The sequence below is a fragment of the Brettanomyces bruxellensis genome, chromosome 5, assembly GCF_011074885.1.
Source record: "Brettanomyces bruxellensis chromosome 5, complete sequence".
NCBI lineage: Eukaryota > Fungi > Ascomycota > Pichiomycetes > Pichiales > Pichiaceae > Brettanomyces > Brettanomyces bruxellensis.
Window position 1 is genome coordinate 386,105 of NC_054686.1, and position 21,880 is coordinate 407,984.

Genomic DNA, 21,880 nt, shown 5'->3' on the forward strand with positions numbered 1-21,880 from the left:
TTCCATATTAATGCATGAAATTTGATGAATCACAAGGTTATTATGTTTCTTTGTGGAACCCTCTTTAACAAAGCGCAATGCTTCTCAATAAAGGCACCAGTAACTTGTTGCTGTGAAAGCTGTATATGATGTTTTGTGAATCACTTGATCCAATAATCCAAAGGCATATTTCTGAAATTATTACACCTCCAGTATTAATCCAATAGAATATTGCTTTTAGGGTTTTATTGGTAATGTATTTCTGACGCGTCTACGGCATAATTTTTTTCTCTTCTTCTTCTTTCCGTCTCGGTTCTTCCTATTGTTCCATTTTCGTTTCGCTTTGTTTTGTTTTAAGATTGCTTGTTTACCTTACTTACCTGCTGAGAAAAAATTGATTATCCATCAGATATCGAAATTTATTTGCGACCTAGCACAGCTTCCTTCTTTCAAGGTTTTAATACACATCATTTGTGCTTCTGCATCACACTTCTGATTTCTTTACTCATAGATCGCTTTTTTGTTATTATTTATTGGCGTTAAGAGCTTGAAGGCGTTACGATAGCTAGAGGTATCTAAAAGGGTTTGTCATATAAGCTGTTTGGGTGTTGTGTTGTGTTGCGTTGTACATTTACTGCTAGGAAAGTATACAACGTGTTCCAATAGAATGTCTGGGCCGGCGGCTGGAATCAACACTAGTACGGAAACTGCAGTTTCTGTTACTAGTGAAAATTTTGAGCTATGGATACGAATGGCCACAGACAATAAGATAAATTCAACGAATAGCTGGGATTTCGCATTAATCGACTACTTTCATGATCTTTCGATGTTCAAAGAAGGCGATGGTATCAATTTTCAAAAAGCATCAACTACATTGGATGGATGTGTGAAAATATATTCTTCGAGAATTGATTCGGCTGCTACAGAAACTGGACGTTTACTTTCAGGATTAAGTTCTAGTGAGTTGCCTGGTGGAAAAAATGATGGAAATAATGCTTCAGAAGAAGAATCAGATGATGATGATGTTGTTGAGAAAAGGCGGGAGCAGCAGAGAAAATACCGAAAAAATAGAGCCAGGAATACTTTGGTTAGTAACTTTGATCAGATAAAAACCAAAAGCTTGGAAACTCAGTTTTTTGCAAACCCCATTTTCAAAAAGGCGTTGTCAGATTTTGATGAGGGCGGGTCCAAAAGTTTATTAATGAATATGCTCAAGATGTCAAGTCAAGGTCAAGTTATGTTTGTCATTGTGGGAAAAACACCAGAATCAGTGTTAAACCCTGTAAACTGGAAAGACGATTCGGCGAAAGGTTCTGAATATTGTTCTGACACACAGGCACCAATTTCTCCAAGTGTGCCGAATAACGACATGAAAGAACAAGCGGTTGTACATATTATTACAAATGATCAACAAGTTACCAATATAGAGGAACCGAATGTTGAAACCGGAAATAATACGGATGAGGTGAAAAGCGTACCAACATCGGTTTCTAGTAAAGGTATTTCGATTTTAGGAGATATGGCCTTACAAATGAAACATGATGCGCAGATATGTCCATCATTAAATTCTTTAAAGGGAATTGATGCTGGTGATACTAGTGTCACGCAAATATTGGATCAAATTGGGGATATTTCTTCTGAACCGGAAGAAGGTGTGTTTAATGAAAATGAGAACGCCGAGGACGGTTTCGATTTTGATACCGACAAGGACAGTACAGGTAATTCAACTAAAATAAATAGATCCCAGTATTCGTTGTTTTTGGAAGAAGGTATGGGTAATGATGATCAGGATTCGACATTCAGAAGTTTGAATTTAACAGGACTATTTGATGAAAATGCCACTGGTTTGGATGAAAATAATTATTCATCTGAGGCTGCTGATGATAGTGATAGGGCTGCAATTGCCAAATATTTTGATAAGTTATCGGGTGATAATTGGAGAGGACCTGAATATTGGAAAATATCCAAGGTAAAGACATTTTTGAAAGATGAATATCATCAATCAGCACTTGATTTAGATGATAAAACCAAATTATCAGATGGTAAAAGAATAATACCAAAAAAGACTTTGCCTACCAAGAAGTCGCCATTTCTCGATTTTTTAAACGACAAGAACGATGTTCAGGAGGAAGATATCTTCAAACCAGGTCAGATATCGAAAATAATGCTTCCTGAAAAGGAAATGGAAGTTAATCCCGAATTCAATTGTCTGCCGGAAGATTTTAAATTTACTACAAAGCGTCTAATATGTCTCAACTTAAAGCCGGACAGTAGAATCAACACAATCCTAACTAAAAGAAGAAAAGTCTTTGGTGATATATCGCGCGAAGACTCGACAAAAGTTGCAGATGAGTCTTTCTTTGCAGATGTCTACAAGGATACTGTGGAAACTGGTGTCTCGGATGATGATTTCTTTGGGGGAGACAATGATAATGATATGGAGTTTGGTAATGAGGATATGAATGATGATATGGATCCTAATGCTTCCTCTGCTAGTCATAAAAGTGGCTATGATGATCTACCCGCAAATAATGTAGATGAATTTGAAGCACCGGTTGCTGCACTTCCAGAAACAAGAAAGCACACGAATGGATTAACATATGCACGGAAATCAAAGAGAGTCGATATACGAATGTTGAAGGAACGTTTATGGACTGCCATCGGACAAAATGATAAATGGACTATAAAGAAACGAAATAGTTCGGAACTCAAAGATGATGAAAATTCTGCAATTACAGAGACGGACAAGAAAAGTGGTAATGATACGGCGGAGCGAAATGGCGCTGATGCGGTCGAATCCAAATTGAAATTAAGTGAGATTGTACGGACCACGGCTGATATGTACGATCCTCGTTCTCGGAAAGATTTATCGACAAGTTTTTATTTTATTTGTCTGTTACATCTGGCTAATGAGAACAACTTAAGCTTGGAAGGTACCATGGACCGGAATGATATCATAATTAGTAGATGATGCGCCAATTTTTATTTGTTTTGTCGTCTTTTTTATTTTATAGAATATGTATATTATAGGGGAAGGCTGCGTTCAATGTATTTTAATGATTGCACACATATGTTTTTGGTAGAGCATGCACGACTGTCCAAAGCATCTTATTTTTAGTTACGTTAAGTATTATTTTTTTCACATTAAAAATGGCACATAAGTTACATATAGCCACTTGTCAGTTTCATTAAAAGACAACAAACAGATCGACTACAAAATTTTCAAAAATACTCACCATTCAGATTCTTTAGCCCCATGTATCGACTTGTTGACCTCCCCAACCGGAGAAATTAATCTCTTAGAGCCACCCTCCAAGAATGAGAACTTACTCTTTCTAATCTTCTCATAATCGTCGATGAACTTGACCTTCTGTAATGTAATTCCAATATCATCGAGACCATTCAACAAGCAATGCTTTCTGAAGTCTTCGACGTCAAAGTTGTCAACCAAAACAGATCCATCTGGGCCTTTGATTTGTTGATTTGGAAGATCCACAGTAAGCTCCTTCTTGGCAACAGCCAATGGATAAAGCTTTTTCTCGATGACCTCCTGAGGAAGTCTGATTGGCAACAAACCATTCTTGAAGGAGTTGTTGTAGAAGATATCACCAAATGAAGGAGCAATGATGGATCTGATACCAAAGTCTTTCAATGCCCAAGGAGCGTGCTCTCTGGATGATCCACATCCAAAGTTTTTACCTGTTACCACCAAAATCTTAGCATGAGTGTATGGATCCACATTAAGAACAAAGTCCGTAGGAACCATTTTTCCGTTTGCATCTTTGGCAAATCTCGATTCGTAGAAGAGACCTTTCCGTAGACCGGTTCTCTTAATAGTCTTCAAGAACTGCTTTGGAATGATAGCATCAGTATCGATGTTCTCCTTTGTCAATGGAGCAGCCACAGACGTTAATGTAACAAACTTCTCCATTCCAGATGACTTTCCATCCTTTGACTGTTCTGAAGAAATTTCTTCCGTAACCTTTGCGCTATCATCCACTCCATCGTGAGGAGCAGCTGGCTCTGCCAAGTCCTCATCAAGCTCACGCTTTTCAATTTGAAGCCTCTCCAATTCCTCAGCGCTACTAAGAGGAAGTTTTGGCTTATCGACGCTGTCAATATAGTCAAAGTCTCTAATGTCAGAGAAATGACCCAAGATTGCAGTTGCAGCAGCCATAGCCGGTGACATCAAGTGCGTTCTTGAAAGAGCACCTTGTCTTCCACGGAAGTTCCTGTTTGAGGTGGATGCGCATCTCTCGTATGGGTCCAAGATATCCGGATTCATACCTAAGCACATAGAACATCCGGCCTCTCTCCATTCAAATCCAGCATCCTTGAAAATTTTGTCGAGTCCTTCTTCCTCAGCCTCCTTCTTAATTGCACCGGAACCTGGAACAACCAATGCTCTTTTAATGTTCTTAGCAATATGGTGTCCACGAGCCACCCTTGCTGCTTCACGAAGATCCTCAATACGGGAGTTTGTGCACGAACCAATGAAAATCTTATCCACGTAGATGTCCTTCAAAGGAGTGTTTGGCTTCAAGCCCATGTATTCCAAAGCGGCAATGCAACTACTCTTTGCGGAAGGATCTTCGATCGTAGCTGGATCTGGAACCTTTCCTGTGATAGGCAATGCATCCTGTGGAGAGTTACCCCAGGTGACAGTTGGAATGATATCCTTGGCCTGAATCACAACCTCACGATCAAACTTGGCTCCCTCGTCGGAATAAAGCGTTTTCCAGTATGCAAGAGCCTTCTCCCATTCAGCACCTCTTGGAGCCAATGGTCTTCCCTTAACGTATTCGAAGGTTCTTTCATCAGGCTGAATCATACCAGCTCTTGCACCGGCCTCTATAGACATGTTACAAATAGACATTCTAGCCTCCATCGAAAGGTTTCTGATGGCCTTACCAGCAAATTCAATAACGCAACCCGTACCACCGGCGGTACCAATCACGTGGATGACGTGCAAAACAAGATCCTTAGAGGTGATACCTGGCTCGAGATCACCTTCAATCCGAATTCTCATGTTCTTTGATCTAGCCTGAATAATGGTTTGTGTGGCCAAAACATGCTCGACCTCTGAGGTACCAATACCAAATGCCAATGCACCAAAGGCACCATGTGTGGAAGTGTGAGAGTCACCACAAACAACAGTGGTACCTGGAAGAGTGAATCCTTGCTCAGGACCAACAATATGAACAATACCCTGTCTGGTATCGGTCATTCCAAAGAATGGAATGTTGTACCTTTTGACATTCTGCTCCAAAGTTTCCACCTGCAATCTAGAGTCTCCCTGCTTGATGAACGTGGAGATGCTCTTGAAATTCTTTCTTGAGTCAGTAGGAATATTGTGGTCAACAGTTGCCAAGGTGCAGTCTGGTCTTCTCACAGTACGGCCTGCATTTCTTAAACCTTCAAATGCCTGAGGTGAAGTAACCTCATGAACCAAGTGACGGTCAATGTATAGAAGATATGATCCTGATGGGTCCTTGTGCACAACGTGCGCATCGAAAACCTTATCGTATAATGTTCTAGGTTGTTTTTTAGCAGCTTCGGAAGACATCTTAACAAAAGTACTTTTAAGTATACTCCTTTTGGACAAAGGGCTTTGATATGTTTAGAGAAGAGACGCTTTCCCAAATCCCAATGAATAGGTAAAGAACATAGACTATTTATAAGAATGCGTGTATTGAAAATTTGGAACCGCCCTAAATCTCTGGCAAATGACTATAATTACCGGGTGCTGGAGAAAATTTTCAGTCTCTTGCGGTATAAAGCACAATGACGAAATTTCCTGTCGCCGGTACCGGTCCTGCTCCGGTTTCCGGAGAATTTACAGCCAATGAATATCTTGCTGGATGTCATTCGCGAGAGCGGAAGAAACTTACAGTTTAAATTTAAGGCCTACAAGCACGCAGCTTATTAGATTCAAAAATACACATGGCCTTTTCTTGGTCAAAAAAGGATAAATATTCAATGTAATCAACGATCAAAAAAAAAAAGGTCAAAAATCTAAGAGAAAAAGAAAAAAAAGTGTAAATAAATAAGGAACGTATGAATCATCTTGGCTGTAGTTATTTTCAAACGCATGAAAATGCATCTTCCGTTAACCGGCTCATTTTTCACCTCTCGTTTTGGGATGAGTGAAAAAAAAAAAAAAAGGATTTTATTTGCCCGCACGTTGAATAAAATGTTTCAACAGGGCAACAGTGATGCCAAGCAAAATTGAATACGAACCATATTTGACAATCTTAGCTTGTCTATTTTCGGTCCCTATACACACAGAATATGGGAGGTCAGATCTAAAAGAGACCATCGTGTATAAAGGAATCCAGCGAGAAGGAAATAATCTTCCCAATACGTTGTCGACGTCTTTTCTGAGCAAAAATAAAGGTGACTGAACTTTTGTGGACATCTCATAAAAATTATCTAACGCAAGCTTAAGAATGGCAACAAGATTTTGATGTCTTGTTGTGCTGTATTCTTCAAACGTGACCGCCCTGTTTCCGTCATTTTTCTCTAGCATCTGAAGAAGAACTCTGATATCCTCAAATCCACAATTCATTCCCTGACCGTAAAATGGTACCATTGAGTGTGCCGAATCCCCAATTAAAATGCATTTATCTGTATTATGATAAGTACTACATGTAACATGCATTAGGGCATTTCTGGGATTGTGCAAAAATGCCTCCACAATATGATCTTCCCCAATTAGGGGAACTGCATCGGGAAAGTTGGTTGAGAAAAAGCTTTTGATTTTTTCTTTTGTATTCAACGATTCCATTAATTTCCATGGTCCAAAAACTGTACAAGTAAAAGATCCACCCATGTTAGGTAGTGCAATAAGCATAAAATATTTTCTCGGCCAAATATGGAGATGATTTGCATCGATAAGAAAAGATGAGTTAGGCCCTGCCGGAATTGAAAGTTCCAAATAGCACATGTCTATGTAAACTTGTTGATAGTCCATACGAGTATACTTCATAAGTGCACTCCTGACTTTTGAGTAACAACCATCTGCTCCAATTATAAAATCAAAGTTTGCATATGACCTTTTGGAATTTTTGTCCAAGTATTCCACCTGAACACAATCCTCATCCTTCAAAATATGCATATTTAGAAACTTGCATTTAAAATTGAAGGTTATTTCGTTGGAGTTATTTTTATTGAACAACTCAATTTCATTGACAAGGCTTTTATTTAGCTTTGCTCTGTCGATTGAATTAATGTGCTCGCCATGTAGCCCATATTTCTGTGATTGCTGGTGACCGCTCAGATCATGAATCATTCTACCATACATGGGAATTATTTCGCTCAAAGAACGTTTGGCCATTTTTCCATCTACATATTTCATGGCTGAAATTCCTCTATCACTTACAGCCAAGTTAATTGATCTCAGCTTTGTGTCTTCGGTAGTTCTTGGGTCTGGTCTTAAGTCAAAAAGCGTAACTTTATATCCCTTATGGGCAAATCCTAGAGCGGCAAGAGACCCGACCGGGCCAGTGCCAATAATTGCAACCGTTTCAGTCATATCCTTAGTTGATAATACTGTTCAAAAATTTTCGATGGTTTGCTTATAAAATATCGTGGAGTTGATGCGTGTTTTGGAAATAAAAAGAGGATTGAAATGGGGAATGATCTTTATTTTTCTTCTCCAGTGGTGCTCTAAAGAATTTTTTTTTTTTTTACCTCTCGCTTTTCCCATATTTTTCTACTTCGAAGCAGGATTTTCTATATCAGGCAACAAGTGGCGTAGTACTTTTGGCCGCCTTCTTGAATATAATTTTTCCCCTTTATTTCTTTTGATAGTATTGAGGATTGATCTTCCATTTGATGTTAGGTAAATAATCAACAAATTCAGAAATTTTTTAGATGAAACTTCAATTATGTCAGTACTGTAAGCAATCAAAATGTTTTAGTCATGACGGGTTATTTTTGACTCACTGCATTTTCGGAGCTCATTCTTCACCAATTAAAAAAATTTCAACTGAGCCTTTTAACTCGACCAATTTCAGTGGCATGCAAGTTTTTTGTAGGAAACCAAGCTTCGTAAGTGGACCAATCGCTCGGTATAACAAATAGATTATATCCTTTGTGATCGTGGTCCTACTACTTAATTTTTCGTCTGCGTCGATTGCGTCTGTAAGACGTCAAGACTACACCTATTCCAATTCCGCCATATCTCTTTTATCCAGGATGTATCCAAGTAACTACGTTATTTATAGTAAGGGATTCCGATTCCATCTATTTATAGCGTTACTTCAAAATATTTCTTATTCACTCCTTCAAAGAAAAATGTAATTTATCTTAAAACAAAGTAAGCATTTACATGAAGCCATCACCTCAGAGCGTCCCTTAGGTAATCCCCAAGCTTCTTTCCTATTTTCTCTCCCTGCTCCTGTAAAGCCGCCTTCAAAACATTAATGTCCTGTCCAACATATTTTTGGGCAATTTCTGCCACTCTTTGCTCGATCTCTCCACCTTCAGCATTTGTACCCTCTAATTCATCCTCATTGTTTCCATAATATTGAGATGATGAAATAGATTGGGCACCCGTGAAGGATTTAAGTCTTTCTCTTGCCTCACGATCTTTTTCCTTATCAAATGCGTTTATACCATAAAATTGATCCGACGATATACTCTTTTGACCGCCGAATCTCTTGGCAACATTTCCCGTATATTTAACATCCTTTGCTCTTCTGCCACGATTTGTATCCTTTGCATTATCAGACGGGGAGGCAGCTGTCATACCGAATCCAAGCTTGGCAAACGATTGCCTTGTTTCGGTGATAGCTGGTTCCTCGGCCTGCTCATTGTCTACAGAAGCAGTTGCAGAAGAATTCTTGCGAATACCTTTTCCAGCTGAGCCAACTTTAGATAATGTTAACGGGGAAACTCTTGTTGCAGTTTCAGATTTCTTCGTTGTTTCAACACCAAACTCCTTCTCATTTATCTGTGGCTTAACGCCGAGCACCTTGGCCTCCTTTTCCTCATTCTTTGCTTCCTGCTCAAATGCATCGAAGTCAATGTCGTCGTTGACCTTCTTAACGTGTAATCTTGATTTGTTTCTATTGGTAGCACCGCCTCCTAAGATATTTCTAGTCTTACGTCCATTTCTCAACAATGATCCTCTCTTTGGCTTGCTGGTTAGACTACTAGTACTGGAAAGTTTGCGAGAGCTTGCAGACTTCGATGCGTCATCTGCGTGACCCTGCTTTTTGGATAAGTTTGTACTTGAAGACAGAGGTGAAGGTGTTGCAGAAGCCGAACCTGATGAGCTCTCCCATTTGGTAAAGAAGTCATCTGTGCTAGAACTTGATGCCTTAATCTCGTCATCAGAAGAACTACCGTCATCCCATTCAAGAATTTTTGGATGTCTGATGGCATCATTAGCAGCCCGCTCCTCCAATTTCTCCTTGTAATTCTTGGCAATCTGATTTGTGTATTTCTCTTTTAATGGACGTGTTAAATATATTGATCCACCATTTTTGTTCAAAAACTCCTTGAATTTGTCGTTGCCGCCACATTTCATCATTCTCAATTGCTTGTAAGTCCACTTCTGATCTAAGGTAGAAGATTTGACAAAACTGATGTGCACACCCATATTTCTATGACTTGCACTGCAATTCAGACACACAAATATACCGAATGGAATTGACGTCCAGGTCGCATTCCTGGAATCGCAATCAAAACATTTCTTGTTTGCTGATCTCCTTTGCAACTTAGTAAAGATCTTTTTGATCTCCTCCTTACTGGCAAAATCCTCTTCCCCCATTATGTAGGTATCTCTTCTATTCTTTGTTTTTGATAAAAAGACGGAGCAGAAATGTACAATCTAAGAATTTGTATATACTGTAACTGCTTGTTTCGTGTGTTGACCAACATATTTGGTGTTCTTTTTTATTTTTTTCTGACTTTTCGCTATTTTTTTTTCCCTCCCCTTGTCAGAGAATTTACGATTACTATTCTTTTTTTTCTGTGCTTTGTGGGCAGGCGAAAAAAAGCTAAAGATAAATCCTGGATATTGGGTTCTAGACTATCGACGTAAACAGACGGCACTCTAAGTTTTCATGAAATGATGAATTAATTACCTGACGGCTTGTTCTCGGGTCGGATGCTTAAGCTATTATTATTATTTTCCAATTATTCATCCTTTTTCATTTTCATGGTGGATTACGCTATCATAAGTTTGATAAGGTCCAATATATTTGAGGATACATATATTTTTGATGTCATCATCAGAACAGGTCTTATACGAAAGTGCAACAAAGAGAAGGCGATTGCTGAACGATATTAAAGATGAGGATCGAAGTCTGGGAACGTTGCCGGATGATAGGTTAGAAAATATGAATCAAGCTGCCCGTAAGTTAGATTTTGAAGAAGCAATCAGAATGGCTACAAGCAATAAGATCAATTCTAAAAATACATGGGATTTTGCGTTAATTGACTATTTTCATGATATGAATTTATTGCGTGGTCGGGATGGAACATCTATAAATTTCCAGAAGGCCGGTGCTACATTAGATAGCTGCATGAAGATCTTTTCTCATAGAATTGATTCTATTGTAGCAGATACGGGAAGATTATTATCTGGCCTTAATCAACGAAATGCTACATCTGGCGGCTCTAAATCGGGTAACGATGTTTCTCAAGAGGAAAATACAATAGAAAATATAAGAAAGCGTGCAGCAAGAAATAAGAAACCTAAATTAACCCTTCAAGATAGTTTCCATGATATCAAAATTAGGCATTATGATCAAGCATTAAACGTTGATCCTCTATTTAAGAAGGCGATTGCTGAGTTTGATGAGGGAGGTGCGAAGTCCTTATTGATGAATGTTCTTAAAATTAACTCGAAAGGTTTAATTGTTTTCGATGAGACATTATCGAAGTCATTACTTTCGACTCCATTTTCGGCTGATAATAATGAAACTCGTTGTGAACCCGATAAAGCTTCTCCTGATACATTGAAGAATGTGCAAGAATACTTATCAATGCATAAATTCAATGCTTCAGCAGAGTTTAAAAGCGCCACTATTTGTCGGTCAATGGGATCTCTTGTAAGTGCATTGGATGATACCGATACGGCAAGTACATTTATTGATTCCATTCTTCAGCCACAGGAAACCGGTAAGAACGTAAATGCTGAATTAGATTTAAATGATCCTGCCAATGTGGAAGAGCCTAGAGAATTGCTATCAGATGAGAATGATGATGGACACCAAACTGCAGACAAGCATATTTCAGCAGGTCCTGATGATTTTGTCGGAAATGAATATGAAATTGAGAAAATTGATAAGGAGGCTTTATGTGCTCTCGATTCCAGCAATCCGAATTGGAGTGGCAGTAATACCAATTCATGGAAAGTTGAACTCTTCAAACGTAAAATGGGCAATACTCTTCGTAAAGAATTGATGAAATCGGACCCGAATAAGGGCACTGATGAAATAGAAGTTTTGAGGAGTACAGGAGGTAATACGTTAAAAGGGGGTAAGCATCATGCCGTTATAGATTTTACGAAAGACTTCACGAAGAAAGAGGAGAGGACTTTATTTCGTAAAGGGAAAAAGAAGGTGTTACGTCAACCAAAGCTGGACAATAAGGTGTGTATCACATTGCCTGATGATCTACGATGGAATTCGGAAAGATTGTTATCCCTATTCGACAAGCCGGACAGTAAAATCAATGTGTTCAGAAAAAGAAGTCTTCAAAGTACAAACGAAAACACACTTACGAATGCTGCTGGAAATGTTGATGATGTTGAATATGATGATATACCTGATGCCCCTGACTTGGAAATATCTTCCCATAATGAAAATGAAGAAGATATAGTAGTCGATAACGATATGCAAGGAATTTCTGGCGATTTCGACTTCAACATGCTGTTCAGTTCACAGGATGATTCAAATGGTATTGGTCTTAACTACGCTAGAGCTTCAAAAAAGGTTGATATCAAGCTTTTAAAAGACAACATGTGTGGCAGTCTACTCTTTTGTTGAAGAAGAAGGACTCTTCTCTGTTAAGGTTAAGTGATATCATTAAAGACACTCTTGAGAAGTATAAATCAAAGCAAAAGGATGACATATCAACATCGTTCCTTTTTATCTGTATGCTACACCTGGCCAATGAGCATGGGTTGCAAATGGAAGGTAATGAAGCGCATACAGATCTAACGATCAAGTCCCAGGAGGAAGCTATTACAGGTTCTTAGCTTTATATTTAATCTATGATACATCTGCTGTCACAAGTACAAAGTCATTAACCAGTATGTTAGTTTACTATATAAAATTTGTTTTGCCGACAGAATAACCGATCACTCTAATCACTCTTCCCGATTGATTTCGGTTGTTTCTAAAGTATTTGTAGTATCCTGACTATCATCGGATGCATTGGCAAGAACTTTACCACGACTGTAGTATTCATCCTTTAATTGACTATTGACTTCATTGAAAAACGCGCGTGCTTTCTTTATAAACACAATCAATAAGAAAATTATCCAGATAGAGAAGCAAAGGATATTGCATAGTCTAATGGTCATACTTTGAGTTGCTAGGGAGACCCAATATTTTATCATTGGACTAAATTTAGTTCCTTCATTCTCCAATGGAGGAGAAAGTAGCCAATGGAAATTATCATCTGGATGTTTCCAAGCATAAATTGCTGCGTTCGTTAGCCATATAGCTGCAATCAAAAAGCTGACAATGAAGATTTGATGCCTAATTTTAAATGAAATTGATAATCTCGGGTTAAAGGATATCACAAGGCCACTAACATAATTCATCGATATGGAAGTCAAACCTGCAAGAAGCACCCTATATAACTGCAACACCCAGCCTCCATGTTGATTTGGCATACCCGCTAAATACTCATCAAAGTAGTTTCCTGGCAAAAGTAAACCAAAGATCAAAATGATTACCTCCGTAAGCAAATGCATCACAAAAGTGAATCCCATTTTTACATATGGAGCCGCTTGTACCAAAATTGTTCTGCATCGAGAAAAGATATGTTTTGTCACTTTCATTATAATGGAAGTATACTCATTAATTTTAGGCACCTTGTTATTTTCATCCTCATTTTGTAACTCCTCATTATCTGCTGGCTTGCTCTGCTGCTCTGTCATTATGTGTGTCGCAATATCAAAAACTTTTCCGAGTGTCACTATCATACAGACAACAATTGTACTTTTCCAGACATCTAGGGTAAAGATATCTGAATCTAAACCCCAATTCGTTGATTTATCACCAAAGGACATACAAAGTTCAAAAAGAATGCCAACAAAGATACAGAAAGCATATATGAATAGCGTAATTAGCATTGAAAAGGTCCACATCAATCCAAAAAGTGAGAATACCCGCTTTCTGAAATTTGGAGGGCGGTAAACAACAGTGTAAGTAGTTGCATTCAATGGCTCCTCATCACCGTACGGATTGTACTTTTCTTCATCATCCACTAGAGGAGGAATTGGAGCTAGCAATTTGTCATCCTTGGTGACTGGTACAAATAATGTCCTAACAAATTTACGTCCAACCTGATCATTATCAGGTGCTCTCACGTAATTTCCGTCTGGAACAAAGCAGCAATTGACCTCTTTGTGTTCTTTAAAGAAATTTCCCGCCTCATGCTCGGTAACTGGATTTGAAAAGTCTGGCTTTTCATGGAAGTGTAGGGCGTGATTCAGCTTGTTCCTGTAAAGAACGTGACCTCTTTCAGACGGTATTTTTTCCCCTAATAGGAAGGATGATAACCTTAGTATTGAGCAAGAATACTTGAACACAAACTTCCAATAGTCAATAATTTTGTCCTTTGAAAAGGATCCAACAAAGAAAAGAGCAAGATATCCGAGTCTTTCAAAGTTTGAAGCCCTTGTAACGGATGGTAATATCTTTACAGGGGAAAATAGCCTGATACCCCAAGTAACAATCGTAAATTCGATGTGTATGTATAAACTGTAGATTATTGCAGATAAGCCAATGTGACTAAGTTTGAGTAAGAATGGCCTCATTAGGGCATCGTGTATAAGCCTGATATTTGGGTCATCTGATGGACGAATGAAGAAAAGAACACCTTCCCGCAATATATTTGATCTAATCATACTGACGAAGGCAGCAAAGAAGTACATGAAGAATGTACCGATGAACCATAATGGCACATAGCTAAAATCAAGTGTTCCAAAAAGTGGCGGCTCTATTTTGTAGGTGTACAAGTTTTCATTGAAAAATGGCACTAAAGCGAACTCAACCTGATATCCACAAAATAATGGAAACACTAGCCATTCGATCATGACAAGAGCGAAAATCTTTAGCACACACACCAATTCCAAAAGAACCGTGTATATTGAACGATAGCCGCCCGATAAAGGATTGCTTTGACTGCAAACGCTTTCCATTTTACGCATTATTAAAAGTATCAAGGATAGAACAACACTAAAGCCAATTATAACAGTAGCCCTTCGCTCGAACAAATTGGTAGTTGGCGTCCAGTTAATCGTATTCAAGTACGCATTTTCACATGGATAAACAAAATTCGAAAGAAAGAACCCAGTAATCTTTTGAACCACGACTTTCTCTGAAATCCAATTGTACAACTGCATCACGGTATTCGGAGCCTTTAACTCGTAAAATGACTTTGAAATGGGAATGTAGGCGTGTAAGAAAGTTGATGCCTTTGTTAGTAATGAAAGCAGAAGTCTTATAGCCATGTCAGCTATTCCGACGGTTATCATACCCAATAAAGTAGGAATTGTTTTCAAGCAAATTAAAACACCTGGTACAGCAACATCAATAAATGCAGTTGTCTGAAGAACAAATATAGGACCTTTTCTACCATTGAAGAAGCCATTGTTTTCCTCACGACCCACATTGTCATTTTGAACGGCAGCATCTTCATCATTAATATCTTCATTCATCGCAGGTTCAGCAAGTAAATTATCGTCGTTGGCACGAAATTGAGCGGGTAAATCATGATTCCTATCAGGATTATTACGGTGCTCTTCTTCAAGCATTCTGTTCGCAATATGAACGAGTTCTTGAATATCTTCCGGATCCATTTCATTGTTTTCATTGTTATGGCCATCAATATCACCCTCATCTACCACACCATTTTCATTTTGTTGATTTAATCTTCGAAGTTGTCGTTGATGCAATATATCAAATATCTGATGCATCCGAGGCTCTGGCCCTATTTTCTTTTTGATAATTTTGTTGAAACCTTCATCACTGAGTACCGATCCCTGGATGAGCATCATAGATCCCAATGCAAGTGTGTATTTACTAATCGTCATAAGACCCTTTAACCACGTATTATCGAAAATCAATTGTAGTTTTTGAAAATTATCTGTCAAATCACTAGGTGTTCTTCCTGGTATCTCCTCGCCGTATAAAAAGCCATAGACGTAATCTGAATATGGAACAGTGCAGCCAATAAGCCAATCAAGATACCTGTCCACACAGGAGACAAATACTGGTACCTGTATCACTATGCACACAAGAGTAAGTATGCTAAGATAGGCGTGGTACAAAATTACTTTGAAATGGGAAAACGCTCTACCGATAATAAGAGGAAAAGGTAGAACTTCTGGTGTATCTGGCTGATACACTGTTTTGAATGTGTATGGAGCGTTACAAATGTCGCAACGTTCTTTGTGTGAATGTTTCAGCCATGATTCCAAGCACTCTTGATGAATATATTTAATTGATCCACGGCATTTACAGGGATGAAATAAAGGTGCATCATCTGTACCTTCACACCGGCAAATCCGGCAAACAGGAATATCTGTGGGCATATCCTTGATGTAAGTTATTGGATGTGTTCAAAATTGCCAGCACTATAGTTTATAATAAGGTGAATTAGGGAAAGTGTGAGAGGTATAGTAGTAGTAGTACATTGAAAGATTGGGAATCTTCGGCTCAAAAAAAAAAAAAAAAAAAAAATTGGAGGAAAAAAAAATTTGGAGCACAAAGTTGGCCTACCTCGTTTGCCAATATGGTAAATTTAATTCCGAAATTGCTACGGTTCAAGTCTGTTTATTATAAAGGCTATGCTAATCATAAACACAAAGCTATTCTATACTTTCATGGTATATATAATATTATTTACTTTGATGTTCAGAATATAGCACTGAGAACTGTTAGATAAATAACCTGGAATATCGATCCCAAAGTGGAAATTAATGTAAATACTACAACATTACAATCCCTGAGAGATAAAGCAACTCCCCCACAGGCAAAATTTTTAAACATTAAAATCAATTAATTTATTCCCAATATACAAATAAAACGAAAAAATGCAATACCAACAGACCAAATTAAACGAATGCATCTCAACTAATGATCAATCGCTTAATCCACTTCCTCAACGGAAGGACCATTGTTGGCACCAGTGCTTGGACCACTTCCAGCACCTGGCATACCGCCTGGCATTCCACCCGGCATACCACCTGGAGCCGCACCTGCTCCTGGAGCTCCACCTGGAGCTGCACCCGGTGCACCACCTGCAGCATACAACTTTTGCATGATTGGATTGGCCTCTTGTTCCAATTCCTTCTTCTTGTCCTCGAACTCATCTTTGGCAGCAGTCTGGTTAGAGTCCAACCAGCTGATAACCTCCTCGCACTTCTTGAGTAACTTATCCTTGTTATCAGCGCCAACCTTGTCAGCAAACTTAGCGTCAGATGCAGTGCTCTTCAAGGAGAAGGCATAAGACTCCAAAGTGTTCTTGGCCTGGATTCTGTCAGCCTCCTTCTGATCCTCAGCCTTGAACTTCTCGGCCTCAGAGACCATCTTATCAATCTCCTCCTTTGACAATCTGCCCTTGTCGTTCGTAATGGTGATCTTCTGGGACTTACCGGTACCCTTCTCAACTGCAGAAACATTTAAGATACCGTTTGCGTCGATATCAAAGGTAACCTCAATCTGAGGAACACCTCTTGGTGCAGGTGGAATTCCAGTCAACTCGAACTTACCTAACAAGTTGTTGTCCTTGGTTCTGGTTCTCTCACCCTCGTACACCTGAATCAAAACACCTGGCTGGTTATCAGCATATGTGGAGAAGATCTCCGACTTCTTGCAAGGAATTGTAGAGTTTCTTGGAATCAACTTTGTCATCACACCACCGGCGGTCTCAATACCCAACGATAATGGTGTAACATCCAAAAGCAACAAGTCCTGAGTCTTTGATGATTCATCACCAGTCAAAATGGCAGCCTGAACTGCAGCACCGTATGCAACAGCCTCATCAGGGTTGATGGACTTGTTTGGCTCCTTGCCGTTGAAGTAATCGGAAACCAACTTCTGGATCTTTGGAATTCTTGTGGAACCACCAACAAGCACAATCTCATCTATTTGAGCCTTGTCAAGCTTTGAATCTCTCAAAACTTTTTCGACGGGGTCCAGAGTGGATCTGAACAGATCTGAGCAAAGTTCCTCAAATCTTGCTCTCGTAATTGATGTGTAGAAGTCAATACCCTCGTACAAAGAGTCAATCTCAACGGATGTTTGTGCTGAGGAAGATAATGTTCTCTTGGCTCTCTCGCATGCGGTTCTTAATCTTCTCAATGCTCTCTGGTTGCCAGTCATGTCCTTGTGGTACTTTCTCTTAAATTCATTAGCAAAGTGAGTAACCAATCTGTTATCAAAGTCCTCACCACCTAAATGGGTATCACCTGCAGTGGCCTTGACCTCAAATATACCCTCATCTATGGACAAAAGAGAAACATCGAAAGTACCACCACCCAAATCGAAGATCAACACATTCTTCTCACCGCTTCCCTTCTCCTTATTCAAACCATAAGCAATAGCTGCAGCGGTAGGCTCGTTAATAATTCTCATCACGTTCAAACCGGCAATGGTACCGGCATCTTTAGTTGCCTGTCTCTGCGAATCGTTGAAATAAGCAGGAACGGTAACCACGGCATCCTTCACCTTCTCTCCCAAATAAGCCTCGGCTGTAGTTCTCATCTTAGTCAAAACCATGGAAGAAATTTCTTCTGGTGTGAACACCTTCGTCTCACCCTTGTACTCCACCTGAATCTTTGGCTTTCCCTCAGAATCAATAACCTTGAACGGCCAGTGCTTCATATCATTCTGCACCTCCTGGTCAGTAAACTTCCTACCTATAAGTCTCTTTGCATCAAAGACAGTGTTGGTAGGATTCATGGCGGCCTGGTTCTTGGCAGCCTCACCAATTAATCTCTCGGTGTCTGTGAAAGCCACGTAAGAAGGAGTGGTACGGTTACCCTGGTCATTAGCAATGATGTCAACTCTGTCATTTGCAAAATGACCAACACATGAGTACGTAGTACCCAAATCAATTCCAATAGCCTTAGTCATTCTTTTGTACTATGATTATATGTGTATGTATATATGTTATGCTTTATTTCTAAGCTCTGTTTGTTGCTCTAACGAATTAAGCTCGATAGTAGACAATTAAATATTCACACTGAAGCGAAATGAAAATAAACTACTATAAATTGCTACAGAATCGTGGGTTATTGACAAAACTACCCCTATATATATATGCCCTTCGGCTTGCTGCCACATTTAATTGATCCTGGGTGCCCTCTTGTACTTTGTTCCGGTAGCTTCCAGGATCCTCTTTTTCCTTCTATGTGAATTTTCTCCACTTAATTGCAAAAAACTGCTAAGAGCATGTATGCGGCTGTAAGACAATGGAGTGCAATAGATTATTCGAGAATTTTCCTTTTTCCTCAATGGCAACGAAAGCTGAGCAGCAATCCAGAACTGAATTTCACTCTGAAGAAAAATTCTTTCCCCTTCTTTTTCTTCAGCCAACTCCCAGTATGCATCAATTCTGGTCTACGCGATTCTTACCCGGGTAGTCATCAGTTGACGTCTAACTCATTTTTAGAATGCTTTTTCTCTTTCAAACATTTACAGACGCGTCATAAGACCATCGAATTTTCTGGTTAATTATTTTGTAAGCTTTATAGTCGGCGATAATGAAAAATATAATGCATACATAGAAAAAGCCTGATTATCTACCCGATACTTCAAATCCTCATTCTAATCGTAAAATAAAAGTCTTTTGACAAGTCCATACTTTTAAATATATTTCACTCATTCTTCTTAACACCACTGGTAATTGCTCTCTTTGCGAGTTTTGCCATTTTGCTAAACCAGAAAAAGTTCAAACAGTTGAAGCCAACATTCAAGCCAAACACAAGAGGGATAAAAATGGCTGGGAGTTGGTCTTTAACGGTCAAGCACATTTTGAAAGCTTTGCATGATGCATAGACTCCCCAAACGCATCTTGTTAAAAAGAAAGTAATAATTAAAAATGCTCCGTTAATCATGAAAGCCTTCTCGTTGATAAGGTCTTTGGGTCCACGTGTGAAAAACCAAAATAAATTGACAAATGGTGTGCTTAACTCAAAGATAAGGAATGCGGGGATTAATGGCTGGCAGTATCCCCTAAAAGTGGTGGTGAAAACGATAAGAGAACCAGTAGCATGAAATAGATATTGGTAACCATAAAGATCAAAGTGGTAGATGCAACAGTATACCAAATCCCAAATAAAATAACCACATGTTAAAGCGCATGCAAGACCTGCAAAATCATATGTTCCAAATATCGGATTTTCACGAAACAGTGGGTGTGCAAACATGGGAATGCATAGCAAAATAGCGACAATTGCCTGGGTAAATGATGTAATATGAACATCAAAGTCTGATTTAAGCTTTTTATTCTCAAGGGTCCTGTAATATGATCCGAATATTCTGTTATTTAGTATTGGGGCAAGCCATGTTATAGAAAAATAGAATATAGTAGCCACTGCTAATTCGTGCCAATGTTGAAGAAATAGATCATCTGTAGTTTCCGGAAATGGCCGGTACTTCAAGAAAGGATCACTGTTGAAATATATCATATTCTTTACCAATCCAACCTGTCTTTACTAACTTGGTTGAGTATACCAGAAAGTTTCTTGTTGCTCTTCAAATAAACTATCTTTAAACTTTAATCGTATAAAATTCACCCGCCCTTTTATTCTTCTTTATGCCGGTTTCGGGAGGCCATCGTTAATCCACCGAGGGTGCTCAAAATTTACCCGAAGAATTTCGTTGGGTGAAAAACATTAAATAAAAAATAACAGGAAGGATTGATTGGTCGTCCATAATTACAGGACTGTATCTATAGATCTGATTGCACCACTTAAACAGAATACCAACTTTGCACTTTGACGACTATTAAAATGGGAATGTTCAAAAATGATATTCCTTTACTATATATTGTGTTCCGATCGCTTTTAAAGATTGCACATGCACGAAGCACGTTTTATCACCAAAAAGTACCTGTACGGTATATCTTTTTAACCCCTAAAATAAGCCTTTCACATGTTTATTACTGTTACTTTCTTGTACATTTTTGAAATAATTCATTTACTATTCTCTAATTTATGTTGTACAGAGTCCTTGCAACTTGGATAATTTGTCCTATCAGTTGCAGATGATAGCCAAACACACAAAAAAAAAAAAAATAATAATAACGAAAAACGTTTTTCAAGATCACAGTAAGATTTTTGAAATAATAATGGTGGTTAGAAAATTTCTTGCCTAAGCATGTTTCCGCACTTCCCTGTGATAATAAAGTTTTTGACTAATTAGTGTCCCCTTTCCGTATCTCGTTCACCTTTTGAGCAACATCCGGACCACAACAACGTTATAGTGAAATTTCACTGGAAACACACGACATATCGCAAATAACATGTCATCATTTAAATTGGTTTGTTTGGGAAACCCCCTATTAGACATCCAGGTGGATGTTGATAAGGACTACTTAGAAAAGTATGAACTTAAAGACAACGATGCCATTTTGGCTGCAGAGAAGCATCTTCCTATCTACAAGGAGATTTTGGAAATGAAAGGTGTGAAACTTGTTGCCGGTGGTGCTGCTCAGAACACTGCTAGAGGTGCCCAATATTTATTACCCGAAAACTCTGTTGCTTACTTTGGATCGGTTGGAAAAGATTTGTACGCAGAGAAATTGACCGAGGCAAACAAGTCTGTTGGCTTAACAACACGTTATATGTATCAGGATGATTTTGCCACTGGTAAATGTGCTGCTTTGATTTACAAGAATAATAGATCTTTGGTTACCGATTTGGCCGCTGCTAACCATTTCAAGCCATCACATTTGCAAAAGCCTGAGAACTGGGCTGTGGTTGAAGATGCAAACGTTTTCTATATTGGAGGTTTCCACTTGACAGTTTCTCCCGAGGCCATTGAGCTTTTAGGAAAGCATGCTGCTGACAAAAACAAGATCTTTATCCTTAACTTCTCTGCACCATTCATTCCTATCGCATTTAAGGATGCCCTTGACAAGGTCCTCAAGTATGTTGACATTGTTGTTTGTAATGAAACTGAGATTGCTTCTTACGGTGAATCCCACGGAATTGAGAGCAAGGACTTGGACGAAATTGCAAAAAGCATACTGTCTCTTCCAAAGGCTAACACCAAGCGTGACAGAGTAGTTGTTTTCACTCAGGGCACTGGTCCAACACATTACCTCACAGCACAGTCTATCAAAACTTACCCTGTGAAGAAATTGGAAAGCGACAAAATTGCAGATACCAACGGTGCTGGTGATGCTTTCGCAGCTGGTTTCACTGCTGGTTTGGTTGAAGGAAAAAGCATTGAGGAGTCTATTAAGATAGGGCAATGGCTTGCTTCTCTTTCCATCCAGGAGGTTGGTCCATCGTATCCTTTCCCTAAGCAAACATATTCTGCCTAAATGTGTCATTCTACAGTCCTTGTGAAATTTTGCTTGACTTACATATATGAATATATATAATAACCAGGTTAGGATTTATATCAAATTTATTAAGCTGTAGTCCGGGCTTTATAGTTTAAGTATAAGAAAGAAGAAGAAAAATGTCAAGCCCGAC

The 21,880-nt window shown here is 38.8% G+C and overlaps 9 protein-coding genes across 9 annotated transcripts; 3 read left to right on the top strand and 6 right to left on the bottom strand.

Moving 5' to 3' along the window:
- Positions 1–646: 646 nt before the first annotated feature.
- BRETT_004195 (uncharacterized protein) lies at positions 647–2,950 on the top strand (the record flags this gene model as incomplete). Its single annotated transcript, XM_041282691.1, has 1 exon — positions 647–2,950. One exon carries the CDS (start codon positions 647–649, stop codon positions 2,948–2,950), a length of 2,304 nt encoding a protein of 767 aa, XP_041135467.1.
- Positions 2,951–3,211: 261 nt separating this feature from the next.
- On the bottom strand, positions 3,212–5,545 carry LEU1 (3-isopropylmalate dehydratase; the record flags this gene model as incomplete). The annotated part of the gene is made up of 1 exon (XM_041282692.1): positions 3,212–5,545. One exon carries the CDS (start codon positions 5,543–5,545, stop codon positions 3,212–3,214), a length of 2,334 nt encoding a protein of 777 aa, XP_041135468.1.
- A 603-nt stretch (positions 5,546–6,148) lies between these two features.
- On the bottom strand, positions 6,149–7,513 carry BRETT_004197 (uncharacterized protein; the record flags this gene model as incomplete). Its single annotated transcript, XM_041282693.1, has 1 exon — positions 6,149–7,513. One exon carries the CDS (start codon positions 7,511–7,513, stop codon positions 6,149–6,151), a length of 1,365 nt encoding a protein of 454 aa, XP_041135469.1.
- Positions 7,514–8,320: 807 nt separating this feature from the next.
- On the bottom strand, positions 8,321–9,757 carry BRETT_004198 (uncharacterized protein; the record flags this gene model as incomplete). The annotated part of the gene is made up of 1 exon (XM_041282694.1): positions 8,321–9,757. The coding sequence occupies one exon, from the start codon at positions 9,755–9,757 to the stop codon at positions 8,321–8,323; it is 1,437 nt and encodes a 478-aa protein (XP_041135470.1).
- A 454-nt stretch (positions 9,758–10,211) lies between these two features.
- On the top strand, positions 10,212–12,193 carry BRETT_004199 (uncharacterized protein; the record flags this gene model as incomplete). Its single annotated transcript, XM_041282695.1, has 2 exons — positions 10,212–11,956; positions 12,007–12,193. 2 exons carry the CDS (start codon positions 10,212–10,214, stop codon positions 12,191–12,193), a joined length of 1,932 nt encoding a protein of 643 aa, XP_041135471.1.
- Positions 12,194–12,304: 111 nt separating this feature from the next.
- Positions 12,305–15,763, bottom strand: BRETT_004200 (uncharacterized protein; the record flags this gene model as incomplete). Its single annotated transcript, XM_041282696.1, has 1 exon — positions 12,305–15,763. One exon carries the CDS (start codon positions 15,761–15,763, stop codon positions 12,305–12,307), a length of 3,459 nt encoding a protein of 1,152 aa, XP_041135472.1.
- A 556-nt stretch (positions 15,764–16,319) lies between these two features.
- On the bottom strand, positions 16,320–18,308 carry HSA1 (Heat shock protein 70 1; the record flags this gene model as incomplete). The annotated part of the gene is made up of 1 exon (XM_041282697.1): positions 16,320–18,308. The coding sequence occupies one exon, from the start codon at positions 18,306–18,308 to the stop codon at positions 16,320–16,322; it is 1,989 nt and encodes a 662-aa protein (XP_041135473.1).
- A 743-nt stretch (positions 18,309–19,051) lies between these two features.
- Positions 19,052–19,864, bottom strand: BRETT_004202 (uncharacterized protein; the record flags this gene model as incomplete). Its single annotated transcript, XM_041282698.1, has 1 exon — positions 19,052–19,864. The coding sequence occupies one exon, from the start codon at positions 19,862–19,864 to the stop codon at positions 19,052–19,054; it is 813 nt and encodes a 270-aa protein (XP_041135474.1).
- Positions 19,865–20,700: 836 nt separating this feature from the next.
- Positions 20,701–21,726, top strand: BRETT_004203 (uncharacterized protein; the record flags this gene model as incomplete). The annotated part of the gene is made up of 1 exon (XM_041282699.1): positions 20,701–21,726. The coding sequence occupies one exon, from the start codon at positions 20,701–20,703 to the stop codon at positions 21,724–21,726; it is 1,026 nt and encodes a 341-aa protein (XP_041135475.1).
- Between the last annotated feature and the right edge of the window lie 154 nt (positions 21,727–21,880).